This window comes from Epinephelus moara, chromosome 8, assembly GCF_006386435.1.
Source record: "Epinephelus moara isolate mb chromosome 8, YSFRI_EMoa_1.0, whole genome shotgun sequence".
Classification (NCBI taxonomy): domain Eukaryota; kingdom Metazoa; phylum Chordata; class Actinopteri; order Perciformes; family Serranidae; genus Epinephelus; species Epinephelus moara.
Genome location: NC_065513.1, coordinates 7,316,447 through 7,331,240, shown reverse-complemented (window position 1 = coordinate 7,331,240; position 14,794 = coordinate 7,316,447). Strand labels below are relative to the sequence as shown.

General features: G+C 40.1%; 1 protein-coding gene across 2 annotated transcripts in view; it reads left to right on the top strand.

Annotated features, from left to right (window-relative positions):
- LOC126394514 (whirlin-like) overlaps nucleotides 1-10,864 on the top strand; it is a 139,729-nt gene extending 128,865 nt beyond the window's left edge. For both annotated transcript variants that reach the window (XM_050051357.1, XM_050051356.1), the window contains exon 12: nucleotides 9,202-10,864. In XM_050051357.1, coding sequence (XP_049907314.1) covers nucleotides 9,202-9,378 — 177 coding nt within the window. In that variant the 3' untranslated portion in view covers nucleotides 9,379-10,864. The remainder of the gene's footprint in view (nucleotides 1-9,201) is intronic.
- The last annotated feature ends 3,930 nt before the right edge of the window (nucleotides 10,865-14,794 follow it).

Genomic DNA, 14,794 nt, shown 5'->3' with positions numbered 1-14,794 from the left:
CTTTAATAGAAAATCTGTCTTCATTCAGCATCTGATTATTAGCTTGCATTTGTTTTGCACAGACAGCGTTCCTAAGCAATCTGCAAACACAAGTCTTCTCAGACACCTTTCACATTCTGTTAAGTCGAAAAATGTACAAAGAAAGCAAAATGGTACATTTCCAAAGCAGAAGTGTTCTATATGGGCTGAGAGTGAGAGGTGATAACATCAGCCACAATTGCTGCATGATTTATAGCCTTGGGCACCTCAGCAGTACCCTCATCCCCCCACCACCAACCCACTGGCTCTTTTGTAAGAAGCGCTTGAGGAGTTTTTCTTGTCTGTGCAGTGATTTTCATAACAGTGACTCCTTTCACCTGCCTCTATTAGTCTCAGACAGTGGAGGACATTGAATGTCAGTCAGTATGCTGATGACCCTCATAGTCATTTAGCAGCTTGTCAGATAGCATCCCCTATAATCAGTGTGACATTGCACATTCAGCCAGTTATATTCCTGTGAAATTAAGGGGCTGTAATCTAATTACACTCACATTCTGAAAGGCTGCACACAGTCATTGGAATCACTGTTGGTGTTGAAGAGACTAAAGTGTTGATTTATCTATTTTTAGCCCTTTATAAAATCAGCTACTGTAGGTTGAAAGAGGAGTTGAAAGAGTTGGCAGTTGGCTAGGGGTTGAGGACCCTAACAATACGTACACACAGTCCGCCTGAAATAAAACCTCCTCAGTAAATCACGTCCTGTGCTGTATTTTGAAGAGAAAAGGGTACTTAAAGGGAGATGTTTATGTTTCTCTGTGCAGTAAGAGAGTACTCCACACATGTAGCATGGTATTCCAATAGGATTGTAAAATCCACAATGGACAATTTTAACAAAAGGTATCAAAATTTGTGAGGCAGAACCAGAGATGTCGTCTTTTCTTTTCCATGCACTCTTGCTCCTTGTCAGACTTCACAAAGCTCCCTTTTGTCATGGCCAGTGAACACAGGTAACGAGAGAAGGATCCTAACGCAGACAAAGCAGGCAGACTGGATCAGTTCTCTGATTAAATAGACAAGATACATATGCTTACGGAGTCACAAAGAAGGCAAGGGTTAAACGAAGAAGACAGCCCAAAAGCAAAAAATGAAAAATGGTCGGCCTGAGGACTGAACAGCCAAGGAACAGGAGGCCTCTAGCGGACGGCATGGGAACTCAATTAAGGCAGAGCAGGAGACCTGAGGTGAATGGCCTACAGGGCTGAACAGGATTGGAGTCGCTCAGGAGGATGGCCAGACATCAGGACCAATGAGTGACGCAGTCCACTGGAGATCTTTGGGGTCTCGCTGGGCGTTGGTGGAGGAAGACAACTGAACTGGCAGGGCGTTGGCAAAGCTGGCCAACTGAGGCTAATGATCTGCTGCTAGAGATGGCTGACTAAGGGTCTGGAAGATCTGGCAGAGCGTCAGAGATGGCAAGCTGGGGTTCAGACCAGATATCTGAAGGGGAAACCAACTAGGATTTTTGCTGGGCAGCAGAGACTCTTTTGGCACTGTGCAGCTGAGATACTCAAGTGCTGGGCAGCTGAGACAGCCAGTGGCACCAGGGGCCTTGAAAACCATGCCCTCTTCTGGGGATTCCATAGCCCCCCTGAAATGGCAGGGCAAGTCCCCTGAAATATTGCCACTTGACATCAGGGTTGCTCCTCAGCTACCTCAGCTCAACAGGGTTGAGGCAGTTGGCATTTGAATTGCATTTTATACTTACAGTATAGCCAAAAATGTTGTAGCCTGACAACAGCAGACCAAATCAAAAAAAGGAAGTTAGTATGAAATCTCCTAGGTGCATTATCTTAGGTGAAGTATCAAAGACCATAGACCAAAATACTTCTGGATGCATTTGATAGATGATCTTCAACCAATCAAAGCAACAAAACATGATGTATTGCACTGTTGAGAGATGTTTGCCCTCTGGGCTTACTGCCAGAAAGCCTTTTCTTGGTAAGGTTTACAAAAAGAGTTGGTTGACATTAAAGTTAGTGGATCTCTGCCAGAAATGGCTTTCTGGTAGAAAGCACCACATGCACACAACGCTGAGCATATAATATTAACAGACTACAGCGTGCAGAGATAAGCTGTGTTGGTGTAGCATCAATGTCTTTGTGAACAGGGTTGCCGTTTTGCCATCAGAATTTGAAATCCAGTACGTTAAAAAAAAAAAAAGCTCCAAATCAGCTACAGCCATCTTGGTTGTTTTTTTCTTAACCAAGTTAGGTTAATTCTCTTGGTAATGTCACCAGCAAGAGGGCGTGAGATTGAAGCAAATGTGTTATGAAAGGTAATATTATTTGTTTAGCCACTGAGCTCTTTAGCAGAAACAGTTCATGATTGTTTGTGTTATGGTTCGCTAGCACACAGTAAATATCCTTTGCTCTTTCATTATTGGGTTTAGGGATGTCACGATACTAAAAATTCAGTAGTCGGTGCCGATACCAGTAAAACTGCATGATACTCGATACCAAAGTCAAAACCACGGTAAAAAAAAATCCTAAGATCCCATGTACAATAAATACTTTATTAAAGTATTTGCATATAAAATAACATTTCTATCAACAGATTGATATTACCTTTATTTTTTCTTTACCTTTTTCTGCCCTTTACCTATTTTTTGTTGTAAAAAACATTGATCAACATCCGCAGTAAACTCAATAAACTATTTAAATGTTTACTGTTTAAATCACGCTGACAGCATTTGAGCCGACCACAAGAATGTGTGGAATTTCGTTGGTTTCATTTATTGTTTGTCCAGTCCTGGTGCAAACACCGTTTTTTGACGTCCGTGGTCCAGTTGTGGGAACATCAAACGTCCCAGTACAATAAATCAAACGCACCACAACCACTGTGTTTCAGAAGTAGACGTGCATGCGCAGTCACGTACTGCTGAGAGTGAAATCCCTGATCATTACCACACACGCACAGCTGTTCTCTGTGTTGTTGAAATTAAACAAAATAATATGGAGCATATCTGCTTATTATGCTACTGATTTTAATTGGGATATTTTTTGATGAACTGAATGACATTTAACGGAGTGTTGGACATCTCGAAGGCTGGGCTCATAGGAGACCACCGGTCTCTCCCCCAGGGGAGGGGCTGAGGGAGATGTCCAGAGTCCGGACAAAACTCCGCACAGAGCACGGATGGTTCAGAAGCAATTCAGAACGAGTTAAAAGCAATTAATAAACAGACAAAGTGGTGTTTAAAACTGCATATATTGCTAGCAGATCTATTTTCTGGCCTAAAGTGCGAGTACAAGGTCCACACACACATCCAAACCACAAAAAAGGGCAGGTGCTGAGCCAAAAAAAAACATAGAATGCAAAGAAGAAACAGCTCGCACACCGCAGGGCTCCAATGTTCAGTCCATTTATTAGCACCTTGTGCAGCAGAGAAATAGAAGTAACGTTTCGAGCAAGACGCTCTTCGGCAGACTACTAGTCTGATTGAACATTGGAGCCCTCCGGTGTGAGAGCTGTTTCTTCTTTCCTGGCCTAAAGTGCGGCCGTGACTGGTTCTGAATGTGGGCTTTAGCAGGCAGCTGTTCTCTCCTCTTCCTCGTCACCCCCTCGCTCTGAATGTAGGCATGGGCTGTAACGCTCTATGGCGTATACTGCCCCCATCAGTTCGGGAAGAGTCATAGCACCGATTCCTACGCTGGTATCGGTTCTTCTGGTTTTTCAAAAAATGAGTAGCGCTGGGTTTTTTCATCATGGTATCGCGAGTATTGGTTCTCATGACATCACTAATTTGGTTGTGTTGTTAATGTACTAACTGGCTAATTAGCATCTTGAATCTGTCCTGTTGGTCTTCTGGTATTGAATACAGACTCTACCGCTTGCTGTTATGGTGACATATTTCCTCCCACACAGGCACAGAATGTACATGCTTGTCAGCCACTTGCTGTAGTCTTGACGGTGTGTTCAAGTGCAACTCTTTGGCCGAGACACAGGCAACAAAACAGTCGGCCTTTGTTGCCACTAGTTCTGTGATGTTGGTTTGGTATGTTTGGGCCTCATGGTGCTAGAAGTTTGTTGAAGTAGAGGGCTAGTAGTAGTCAGTGAACTACTGAACCTGGCAAGCTGACCACTAACTGATTAGCCACCTGAGAAAATGCAAGCGTTGATCACAATACAGTAGCACAGTACTATAGCTGCCTTCCGATGTTAGTCAGCTGCAGCACATTTAACAGATTAAAAGCATAGCTGCTAACATTAGCATCAGTCAACTGAGATGCTAAATGTTGTGGGCCTTGCTTTTCAACACTGCTGTCTGTTCTTGGCTTGTCAACTAGTTAAAAGTGCAAGTTTGTTCACGCTGTGTCTCTGTGCCTCTCTTGGCTTGGCTGTCAATCAAACACATACACTGGGCCAACCAATCAGGAGGATTCACCCCCAAAGTGGGGAAGCCACCAAGTTTCTGAGCTTATTATGCTTGTTTTTATTTTGAATTTATATGAGCAGAGTAAACACACAACAACACAGAAAATATGCATGCTTACTTAATAACCTTGTTCATGGTGTGTGATCAGGCCTGGTTTTGCTTGGCTGGAGCAGCTGGTCAGTGCTGTCTGCCTCTTGACACCTTCAGAAGCATCTTCAGTGTTGACAAGCACTTTGATGCTTGACCAAAAAGTGTCGATGCGTAGCTGGTAGTAGAAAAACTATGGATGTGTTTGGAAATCAAATGTTTGGCATCAAAACTTGGTCCAGTTTCCAGCACTCAGACGTGAGCAGAGAATCTTCTGATTCATGACTCATGGTACTCATCAAATCTCAGATCCTTGTCTGTGTTTAAAGCTGACCAGTCTCTTTTCCTGTCATTCCTTTGAAACATAAATGTTACATATTAGTGTAACTGAACTGTTGTAACTAAACAGAACACTGACGTTGCCTATTGAGGTGCTTGAAACCCTTTAATGCATTTGGGCTTTACTAGAGGAAGCTACCATTATGACCTCGGCCTTGTCCTCTGGGCCACGAGGAACTGCTGCACTGAAGCAACTCGGGGTTAATGCCGTGCTCATAGGCATATTAGTGATGGTTGTAGAAGCAGCTGGAAGTGTGTCTGATTAATTACGCCACTCCAAGTTTCTTGGCCAGTCTGCTGAATTAAAATTCATTATTATTGGCCTGTATGCCCTGCAGTGATGTTTTCAGCTGCTACTACAGCTGCATAATTGAATGTCACAGCTAATAAACCTGTTTAACTCGGAGGATTAAATTGAATCAGGCAACACTGGCAGATGTCCTGTTTGTCCTAAGTGGAGGTACGATCAATGAATGGATGGATGGATTAACCCTGTGGCTCTGTCAGAAGAAACGCAAGTGGTCATGTAACACCACAGACACACACACAAGCACACAAAAGCTGTTGTACACAGAGGCACACATACAGAATTCCTCCCGACAAATGACTCATCCCAGCCAAATTCTCCATTTTCTTCAATAGCTACCAAATCTCTAAAATGTCAAGTATAAAATCAGCACATCACGTTAACTACATGACTTTTTAAATACATCTAGAGTACAGGAATGAAAGAAAAATATGTGTTTTTCAAGTAGGAACTAGGAAGGACTGTGATGCAGAAATTGTACTGACAATCTGAGTATTTTAAAGCAGCATTAATTTGGTATGTATTGGCCACTTGAGGTCAGTGGAATAAGCTAAAAACAAATAGCTCTATAGCAGCTTTTCTGTCAGCTGGCAGGTAGTGTGTAGTGTAATTGTTTTTCACTGAAAACAGTGTGAAGTGCAAAATTTATGGGGCAGTGAAACCAAAACTGTGACTATTGTAATTATATTATTTGAGGAAGTGTCGTAAGGTTGTTTACATTGGGCCCCAATGCATGGTATGATGACGGGCCCTGAGGCATGTTAGTTACTTGTTATGCACTTAAACTAGCTACGATATAATCTTACGGTCACGTGATCAGATAGAGGCTTGACATTGGATAACACCAATATACATGTCACCCAAAAATCATCATCGCATATTTCTAAGGTGGCAATATGAATTACTCATAAGGGCTCGCTTTCTGCCCAACATATAGTTAGAGGGCCCACTCTCTATGGGCCCCTTCACCCCATGGGCCAGCATTGTTGAAAGAAGCCTAAGAACCAAGTATTTCATTGCCAGTGACAGCTTCACTGTCATAATTGTGCACATGACAATATAGAACTTGAACTTTATTGTACCAGGTGTATTGGAGCTGAATAGTAGAACTTTAAATCTTGGTATTTCCTAAGAATTCACAACAAAATCTATTATACCTGCAGGAAGAAAGAGTTTCCAGCATTTGTGCTCATGTGGTCATGTATCAAAGACCATCATATGTATCCAAACAAGATGCTATCTCCATACCCTTTAAAGGCACAGACACACAAAATCAACTTCAAAGAACTAGGGGCAACAAAAGCCAACTGTTGCGTAGCCTAACGACGGTGGTAATCTCTATTTGTCATTCAAAAAGGTAAGACCATCATGATGCTAGTTAGCCAGTTAGCACATTAACAACACAGTCAGATGTTGAAAGAACAGAGCATAGTACCATTTGCCAGTGAACAGTAACAAAAACCATCACAAAATACTTCTGCTAAAGAGCTCAATGGCTAAACAAAAAATAATCTTACCTTATGTAACAAGTTTGTTTTGATCTCACTCCCTTTTAAATTCAGCTCTTTGTTTACTTTCCTCACTTCCATTTATCTTCTCGTGCACTGTGATGAACAGCCAATCAGAGTGATTTGAATCGCCGACAGGGTCTGACAGCACTGACACTTATTCACCATGCTGAATCGACCAAAAAAAAGCAGACGGGGCCAACGAGGGTCAACGGTGTGTAACACACTGCATCGACTAGGGTGACAGAAGCTCATAGACGGTCCAACATTGACCACTTACCGCTTGTCAGCTGAGTATATCAGAGCCTTTAAAGCTACTGTTGCAGCTCAACACTGAAGTGTGACATTGATATGCCCTTATTGCAGAAATATAACCAGATCTTTTCAGCTGCAGTGGTTTCTTCCAATTATTTTTTGCTGAGACAGCAGCTGGACTATATCCAGCTGTATGGCAAACTATATTTTTAGCCTAAGTGTGAATAAAGCAGGGAGCAAAATCTTTAAATGAAAACCATGTAGGCTGGGCCTAGGAGGAGTTCAGAGGAGCATTCAACAAGCAGGCCTGTTGCCAGGATTTTAGAAATACTATGGGCACAAGTCCAACATCCACCAGCATAACCCTATCCACTGTAAATAATATTTTAAAAAAAACGTGTGTTTAATTTTTTTAAATTTTATGTATTAATCTAACAACCACATTATAGATTCTGTATAGTTTCATCTCTCCATACAATGGTATAAATGTTGTTTTAATGCTCTCTCGCACAATGCCCGGATATAATTCTGATGTTGAAATGTTTTGCACCAAAGCATCACCAAGTCAAATTTGCAAGTAACTTGGCAATAATTATGATTCAGGAAAAATGCTGTTCTATTCCTGCCATTTTTTGGCTTAATTTAAGGAATTTGGCTCCAGAAAATACAATATACAATATAATACAAAAAAAAAATCAACTCTTCATTTATTTGCAACCACAAATTCCCACAGACAATGCCTGTCCTCTATGGGAATATGGTAATAATTTTAATAATAATTTATTTGTATACCACTTTTTAAAACATTCAGTTACAATGCCCTACACATTAGGGCTGCTCGGTTATGGAAAAAAATCCTAATCATGATTATTTTGGTAAAAATTGAAATCACGATTATGCGAATGATTATGTGGCGCATGTGATGACTTATATTGTTTACACGACGTAATGTAATTTCTGTCTCTAAATGGTCGCGCGTTTACAATTCTCCTCTGCTCTCTGTGTCGCGCACGGCGGAGTTCGGCCCCGATGCGCGCGCACACACACACACATACAAACCAACCTCTCTCGCTTTCCCTCTGCCATTTTCCACAAACTGTTTTTGAAATCTTCTTATTCGTAGTTCACCTACTTGACTGGCTGGTGGAGTGAATAGAGGAGAGGAGGGGAGGGGGCGGTATTGCGCATGCGCGGCTTCCGTAGAAGACAAAATAACATCTCCAGGTGTCCACCAAGAATTGTTTACCCTCGATTTCATTAATTTTGAAATCGTTTGACCTCAACATCATACTCGCGATCACCAGACGATTAATTGCACAGCCTTACTTCACATATAGACAAAATTACCCACATACAGATACAAATATACACACACATACATACATACATACATACACAACAACATACATACCTACCTACATGCAGGGAAGAGTAAAATCTCACAGCCAACAAAATAAAGACAAATTGAGAGTGCCTATAAAAAATGAACTTACCAAAGATTCAGCCATTCTGATTGAAAAGGGAAGGCTTTTCCACAGATTTGGAGTTACAACCGCAAATGGGAAGGTCATCTCTGAATTTAAAAAAGAATGAGGAACAGCTAAAAGGCCTTGATCAGAAGATCGGACTTGTCGACAGCTAGTATAGGGGCTCAGCAACTCTGCTATATATGCAGGGGCCAGGCCATGCAAGGTCTTGTATGTAATTAGTAAAAGTATACAATAAATGCTGTGTTTTACTGGAAGCCAATGAAGGGAGGCAAGAACTGGGGTGATGTCGGACTGATGACTGGTTTTTGTTAAAAGCCTAACTGCTGCATTTTGTTAGAGATGCATGAAAAATGCAAGTTAAGAGGGAGTTACAGTAGTGTAAGTGAGAAAAGATTAAGGTATGCACTTGGAGTTCCAAGTTTGTCACTGATAATAGAGGTTTGATTTTGGCAATATTTATCATTTATTAGAGTCAAGACTTAATGAGTTTAGCTCTAAGTTCAAATGATGGTCAAAATTATACCAAGATTCTTAAAGGTGGTCTTTAAGTAATCAGTTAGGGGACCAATATAGTAAGTGACCTCCTTAGTAAAGTAATTGGGGCCAATCGCAGAGACCTCAGTGAAGTAAAGCTGTGTGTCATCAGCATAGCAATGATAAGAGATACCATGTGAGAAGTTTAGCAGATTGTGCATTAGTAGCATATATTATGAATATGTCATTTGTTGGAGCGGTCTTCTTAATTGTGTCAAAACATTGTTTGTCTTTTCTCCTCCCTTCTCCTGATGTTCCTGTTGACAGAAAGGAGGCTCAGCTCATAACAGCGGTCAGCTGAAGGTGGGTCACGTTATCCTGGAGGTCAATGGCATTCCCCTGAGAGGACGGGAGCACAAGGATGCTGCCCAGATTATAGCCGAGGCCTTCAAGACCAAGGAGAAGGACCACATTGACTTCCTGGTGGTTGAGCCAGGACTCTAGTATGAGGACTCTGCACTTTATGCGGGTTGGCTGAAGAGGACAATGTTTTCCTGCTTTTAGGAAACTGTATGAACTTCACATGATGTTGTCCTATAATCATGGCCCTCATTTTGTTTGCAGGGAGAGGATTGGTAAAAGATATTTGTTGACTGCACTCTACTGAGATTTGCACAATTTAAATTTAGAAAATAATAATATAATTAATATCTGCCATAGAAGTCATACATGCATCAAATGATATTTGCATCGGTTTCATTAGTCTTCAAACCCTGAAACCCTGAACCAGGAGGACTGGGTTAGTACTGATATTGTGGTTGTCACACCCAGTAATATCAAAAACAGCCAATTGTCTTACAGTCAGGAAGTCAGTGTTCAAGTGTCTTGTATTTTTTGTTCTTGCGACAATTTTTGGAGAGGCAGTGCTGCTCTGGAGGCAGATGTAGCTCTTAAAGGATAAATTGGTTAAATTCTAGCAAGGACCTTATCTTTTTCATTTTCATCTCTGTCACCAAGAATAACATTGTACTCTCCAATTAAACACTGTGATGTTTTAACATGCAGACAAACCGGGCAGCAAACTCAACCAGACATGTTGAAAACAAGTAAACAGTTTAGCCAGATAAGATACTGCTTCTTTTGGAGGTAAAACCAAAAGTGAACACACCTGAATCAAAGTGCATTCAGTAGAGTGGGGATCTCTGACAGGTGGCTGCGCTGTGGACGCCAGAGCTGATCGCAGCCACTCTAGACATGTGGCACAACTGTGCCCGGTGGAATTGTCTGCAGCTCCCTGAAGCTCCTTTGACCGAATAAGTAAGATGTCTAAAAAAGAGGTAACCACTGTAATATTTTCACTGGGCTCAATTGTGGTTTACTGTTTACTTACCTGTTTTCCAGCCCATCAGTGACCGTACCTGACACATCACCCAAAAAAAAAAAAAAAGGCATCCTCTCCAGTGGATGGTATGTATGCTATGTGATTTTGTTGAGGTCCTGCAGCCCCCACTGGCTGGTTAAGAGAATTGATGTGTCAGCAGTCAGTGACAATATAAAACAGTCAGTAAAACAGGTTTTTCAACAATTGTTAATCATTTCCACCACAAGAGGTCCTTGAGCATGCAGTCACAAAAGTGCATGCAAAATATTAGGCTGATTGGTCTGGTAGTTTGCGTGATTAGTTGCAGACAGACAAATACACACATGCATGAAAACACACACACAGACACGATCAGAGAGTGATAAAAATCTGTCCTTGCACTGGAACTAGTTGTGCACATTGCTACTGACATCTCAGATGTGTTCACTTTTGGTTTTGACTCAAAATAATGTGGTAGCTAATCTGCCTGAAGTAATGGGTTTGTTTACAACCCGTCTGCACACCCTACCACTTACGTTTCTTGTTTTTCTGTCGCACTTCCTTCAATGTCACCACATTTTGAGATGTCAGCAATCAATTGGGTGAGAATGTTCGAACTTTTAAAAACTGATGGATTTTTCAAAACAAATTTGACATGAACTCTAAACAAAAACCAATCAACGTCACACAGTAGTGGTTGAAGTGTAAATAAAAATACCAATTAGGTGACGGTGGAAGTTCAGCAGGTTTGCTAAGCTAGATGATAAAAGATAAAAGTGTGCTTACTGTATGCATTCATCAAAAGTATACGATTTCGTAATGTTAGCCCCCCTTTGTTACTGCCCTCCCCTCTGGCTCTGATGAGTTCACATGGAGGTAAAATTCTGGCTGCTGACTGACCACCAGTTACATTTTCCAGGCAAGTTAAAACAAACCTTCCTGCATGTATTGGCCCCATATCTCAACCAGCATATCATGGCAAAATAAACTGTCAAAATCACAGTATGTCCCAGTACTCAGCCTTAACAGAAGAGCTTATTAATAGGATCTACTGAAATGAAGCCTTGATTTGTTATTAACTACGTGCTAATCAACCAATCACTTTCAGAAACTAAACCTCATCAAAAAGATACATAAACAGCTTAATCAAGTTACCTAAATGGTACTTTTTTTTTCAAAGCATATATATATGTGTCATTTTCAAGATGTCCATTTTTTAACACCTCTTCAGTATTTTAGCAAGATTGCCATATGTACTTCAATAGCTATAAGACAAATGTAAATGGAATAATAGTTTGTATATAATGTAGATTTAAATTGCTCTTAAGAACTTTTTATAATATCAAATACTAGAAGAGAATTTATTATTTCCCAATAATATATTACTACTTTACATCACTCACATTTTATTTAATGTCTTCCCCAAATGGCTGTGGATGTGTCATGTTCTGTATAAAAACCACATCCACACACTAAGGTGATGGAGATTAATGAAGGTCCTATATGAATAATATGATGAGGACTGAGACTCAGAGATAAATTGGTAGACTGTTAATGCACTGTACAGCAAGCACTGATCAGGTTGGAGTATCCTGTTATAATTAAATATGTGTGCACAACTATGAGGAACAGAGGCAGAAAGTCAGGCCTTCATTCAGATTTGACTCAGAAAGCCATACTATTCACTGTCTTAACAGCTCTGATAAAAAGGAAAATACAGCTGCTATGTGCCCATCATGATCATATAAAAATTACACTGACTCAACAGTTTATCAGGTCTAATGCAGCCTCCTGTAATATAACAGCCCTGCAGTAAATCCTACCTTCATTTTTTGCCAGTATTAATTTTAACTATTGACCCTTAGCCAGACAGTAGTCACTATAACCGTACAACCTTTATGAAGGGAGGGTTTACGAGCTGTTGGAGCAGACTGCATTAGTTTCAATCGTTTTTGAGTCCATTTAGACCGAGATTGTGCCTCGTTCACTAACGCACTGCCAACTTGCCAAAACTGTATTATGAGATAATTACTGAAGTGATGTTAAAACTATTCATTAGACTATAAGACTATCTAGTATCTATCCATTCACAGTAGCTCGGCTCTGTAGAAATGCAACCCATTCTCACTCCCAGGTCGTCAAATACCAACGCTTTTTCACACCCCTTGGCATGTAATAGCAATGTACAGGGCACCCTTTAGTGCCTCTATGTGATGCTCAGCTGAAATACATTGTAACAGGTGGTTAATGATGTTCATGTTAGGCAACAAAACTACTTGGTTACGTTTTAACAAAGGTCATGTGAGGGGTTAAAGTAATTATGTTTGTTACATAACATGATGTGACATCAGTGCGCAGCAACTGTATGTAAATTACGTAATGTTACATTGAAACAAAAAGATTAGCATATCCTAATACAATGGTTTGTAAGACATCCTATGAATTAACACCTCAGGTAGGTTGTTGTATCCTTCACGAAAGGTACCTAATTGATGTAAATTTACAGAGGTTAGGTTTAGGCAAGTAGAGCTACTGTGTTAGGGTTAGGAGAAGGAACATGGTGATTAAGTCCCTTGAAATGACTCAAAGTTCACATGGTTCCTAAAATCAGTGTCCTGGAGAAAGTCCTGTGGGAAAGTCTTGTGTTTTGTGACACATCGGTTGCCCCAACCTGCCACCTATAAGGACCACTCGGGCCCGCTTCCTTCTTTACTGTCATCAGAGCATTGATCACAGTTTGCAGCCTTCCAAAATACATGGGTTTTGCATGAATCACAGGTTCATCATTACTTGGGATATGTACAAAATTTAGTGCATATTTTTTTGTACAAAACCTATGAATAGTGCATGCGAAAAACCTGAATTGATGTAGGTGTGTAAGTTATGTAACTTTCAGTCAAAACGACATTGACTTGGTTTTACACAAGCCATGAATTGTAGTCTTCTTGGTGAAAGTCATGTTTTGTTTGACCCATCCACCTCCCCTCCCTCCAGCCCTATGCTGCCGTCCCTGTCTTATACAATGTCAGTTGCTTTCAGCGTCAAGCATTGCTGTGGATTGATTTACATTAAAGTTAACTGAAAGCCCAGATCATCTCATAAACACACTAAAGGGTGCCTTTGGCAGCTATATCAGGCAAGTGGTGTGACAAAGTGTCTGTATGTGACAACCACAATTCTGTTAGAAGTAGAATTAAAAAATAGCACTTTTGATTCTAGTCCTTAAAAATATTTGCATTTTGAAATAAGAGGTCATTTCATTAGAATCAAGAAAAATGACACCTAATTGTTGAAAATTCCTGACGCATGTTGACTTGTTTTGGAACCAGGTAAAATAATCTCATGTGTTTCACCAAAAAAAAAAGAAAAAGAAACCACACACTGATGATTTTATACATAAAGGTTTTATTAAAAATTAGACCTTATCCTGAGGTATATACATATATTTATCATGCAGGGTAACTGACAACTTCTAGCAAAAAGATGCCATTGCATTCACCCATTCTAAATACTAAAACTCAGGATGTCTCGGGCTTTGCTGCTACAATTTGAAGGGAAAAGGCCAAACCAATTACTTCTACTTATTTTGACCTATAGCATGACTTTATTTCATAATCAATTTTCAATTTTCAAAACAGACACTCAAATCAATGCCATACAGCTGATTTACCAGAAGCATGTTGCTGCCGACAGCAGTGTTGTTAACTGCAGTGGTTGTAAACCTCTGCCATAGAAAAGGGCAGGACAGTCAGTCGAATATGTGGCTTTCGTTTGGTCTTTCCATCAAAATCATTTGCTTGTTCCATACAGCTGAGAAGTATTTTAGTAGACATTCTTTTCTTAACCATGGTCCAAAGTAATAGAGTAGAGCCAAGTAATCCAAATGGAGATACTAGTACAGAAGTACATGCTTTCAAAAATGTATTTTGGGCAGATTCTATTTATGATGGTTATATTATATTTTTGTAATCTTACGATATAATCCCACTACAGTGAGATAACATTGATTAGTAGGAAAATGTAGGCGTTTATTGATAAGATGTATGACTAATGCAACACTAAAGTGTCTGGATTCAAGGATGAAGTGTTGGTGAGAATATTGTGCTGTTTAAACGATGTGTAAATCAGACTATGTTTTTTGTTTTGTTTTTGTGAATGCCAACTGTTCAAAAATCATATATCTTGTACAGAAAAATCTGCACATAGATTTATAGAGATGTATATACAGTAAATGCGGTTAGAGAATTTTGTTCAACACAATTATGTAACCCCTTTGTGGCTGATGTAACTGCTAACATCTCTTGTGTGTTTCCCTTTTCATATCCTATCACAGCTGTCTCACCACAAAACTATCCCCCTGAACAAGTCACTTATTCTTGTATTGGTTCTTGCAACTTTCTTTTTTTTTTTCAAATTGCAAAAATGATAGGCTACTTCCAAATATTACACAAACAGAGTTCCTGAAGACACAATAAAAAAAAGTCTGAAAACTAAAGCATACATGTTATGTTGCATATTTGGTGTAGGAGGAGTTGTTTAGAGCTTTTTTTTCCTTGTTTT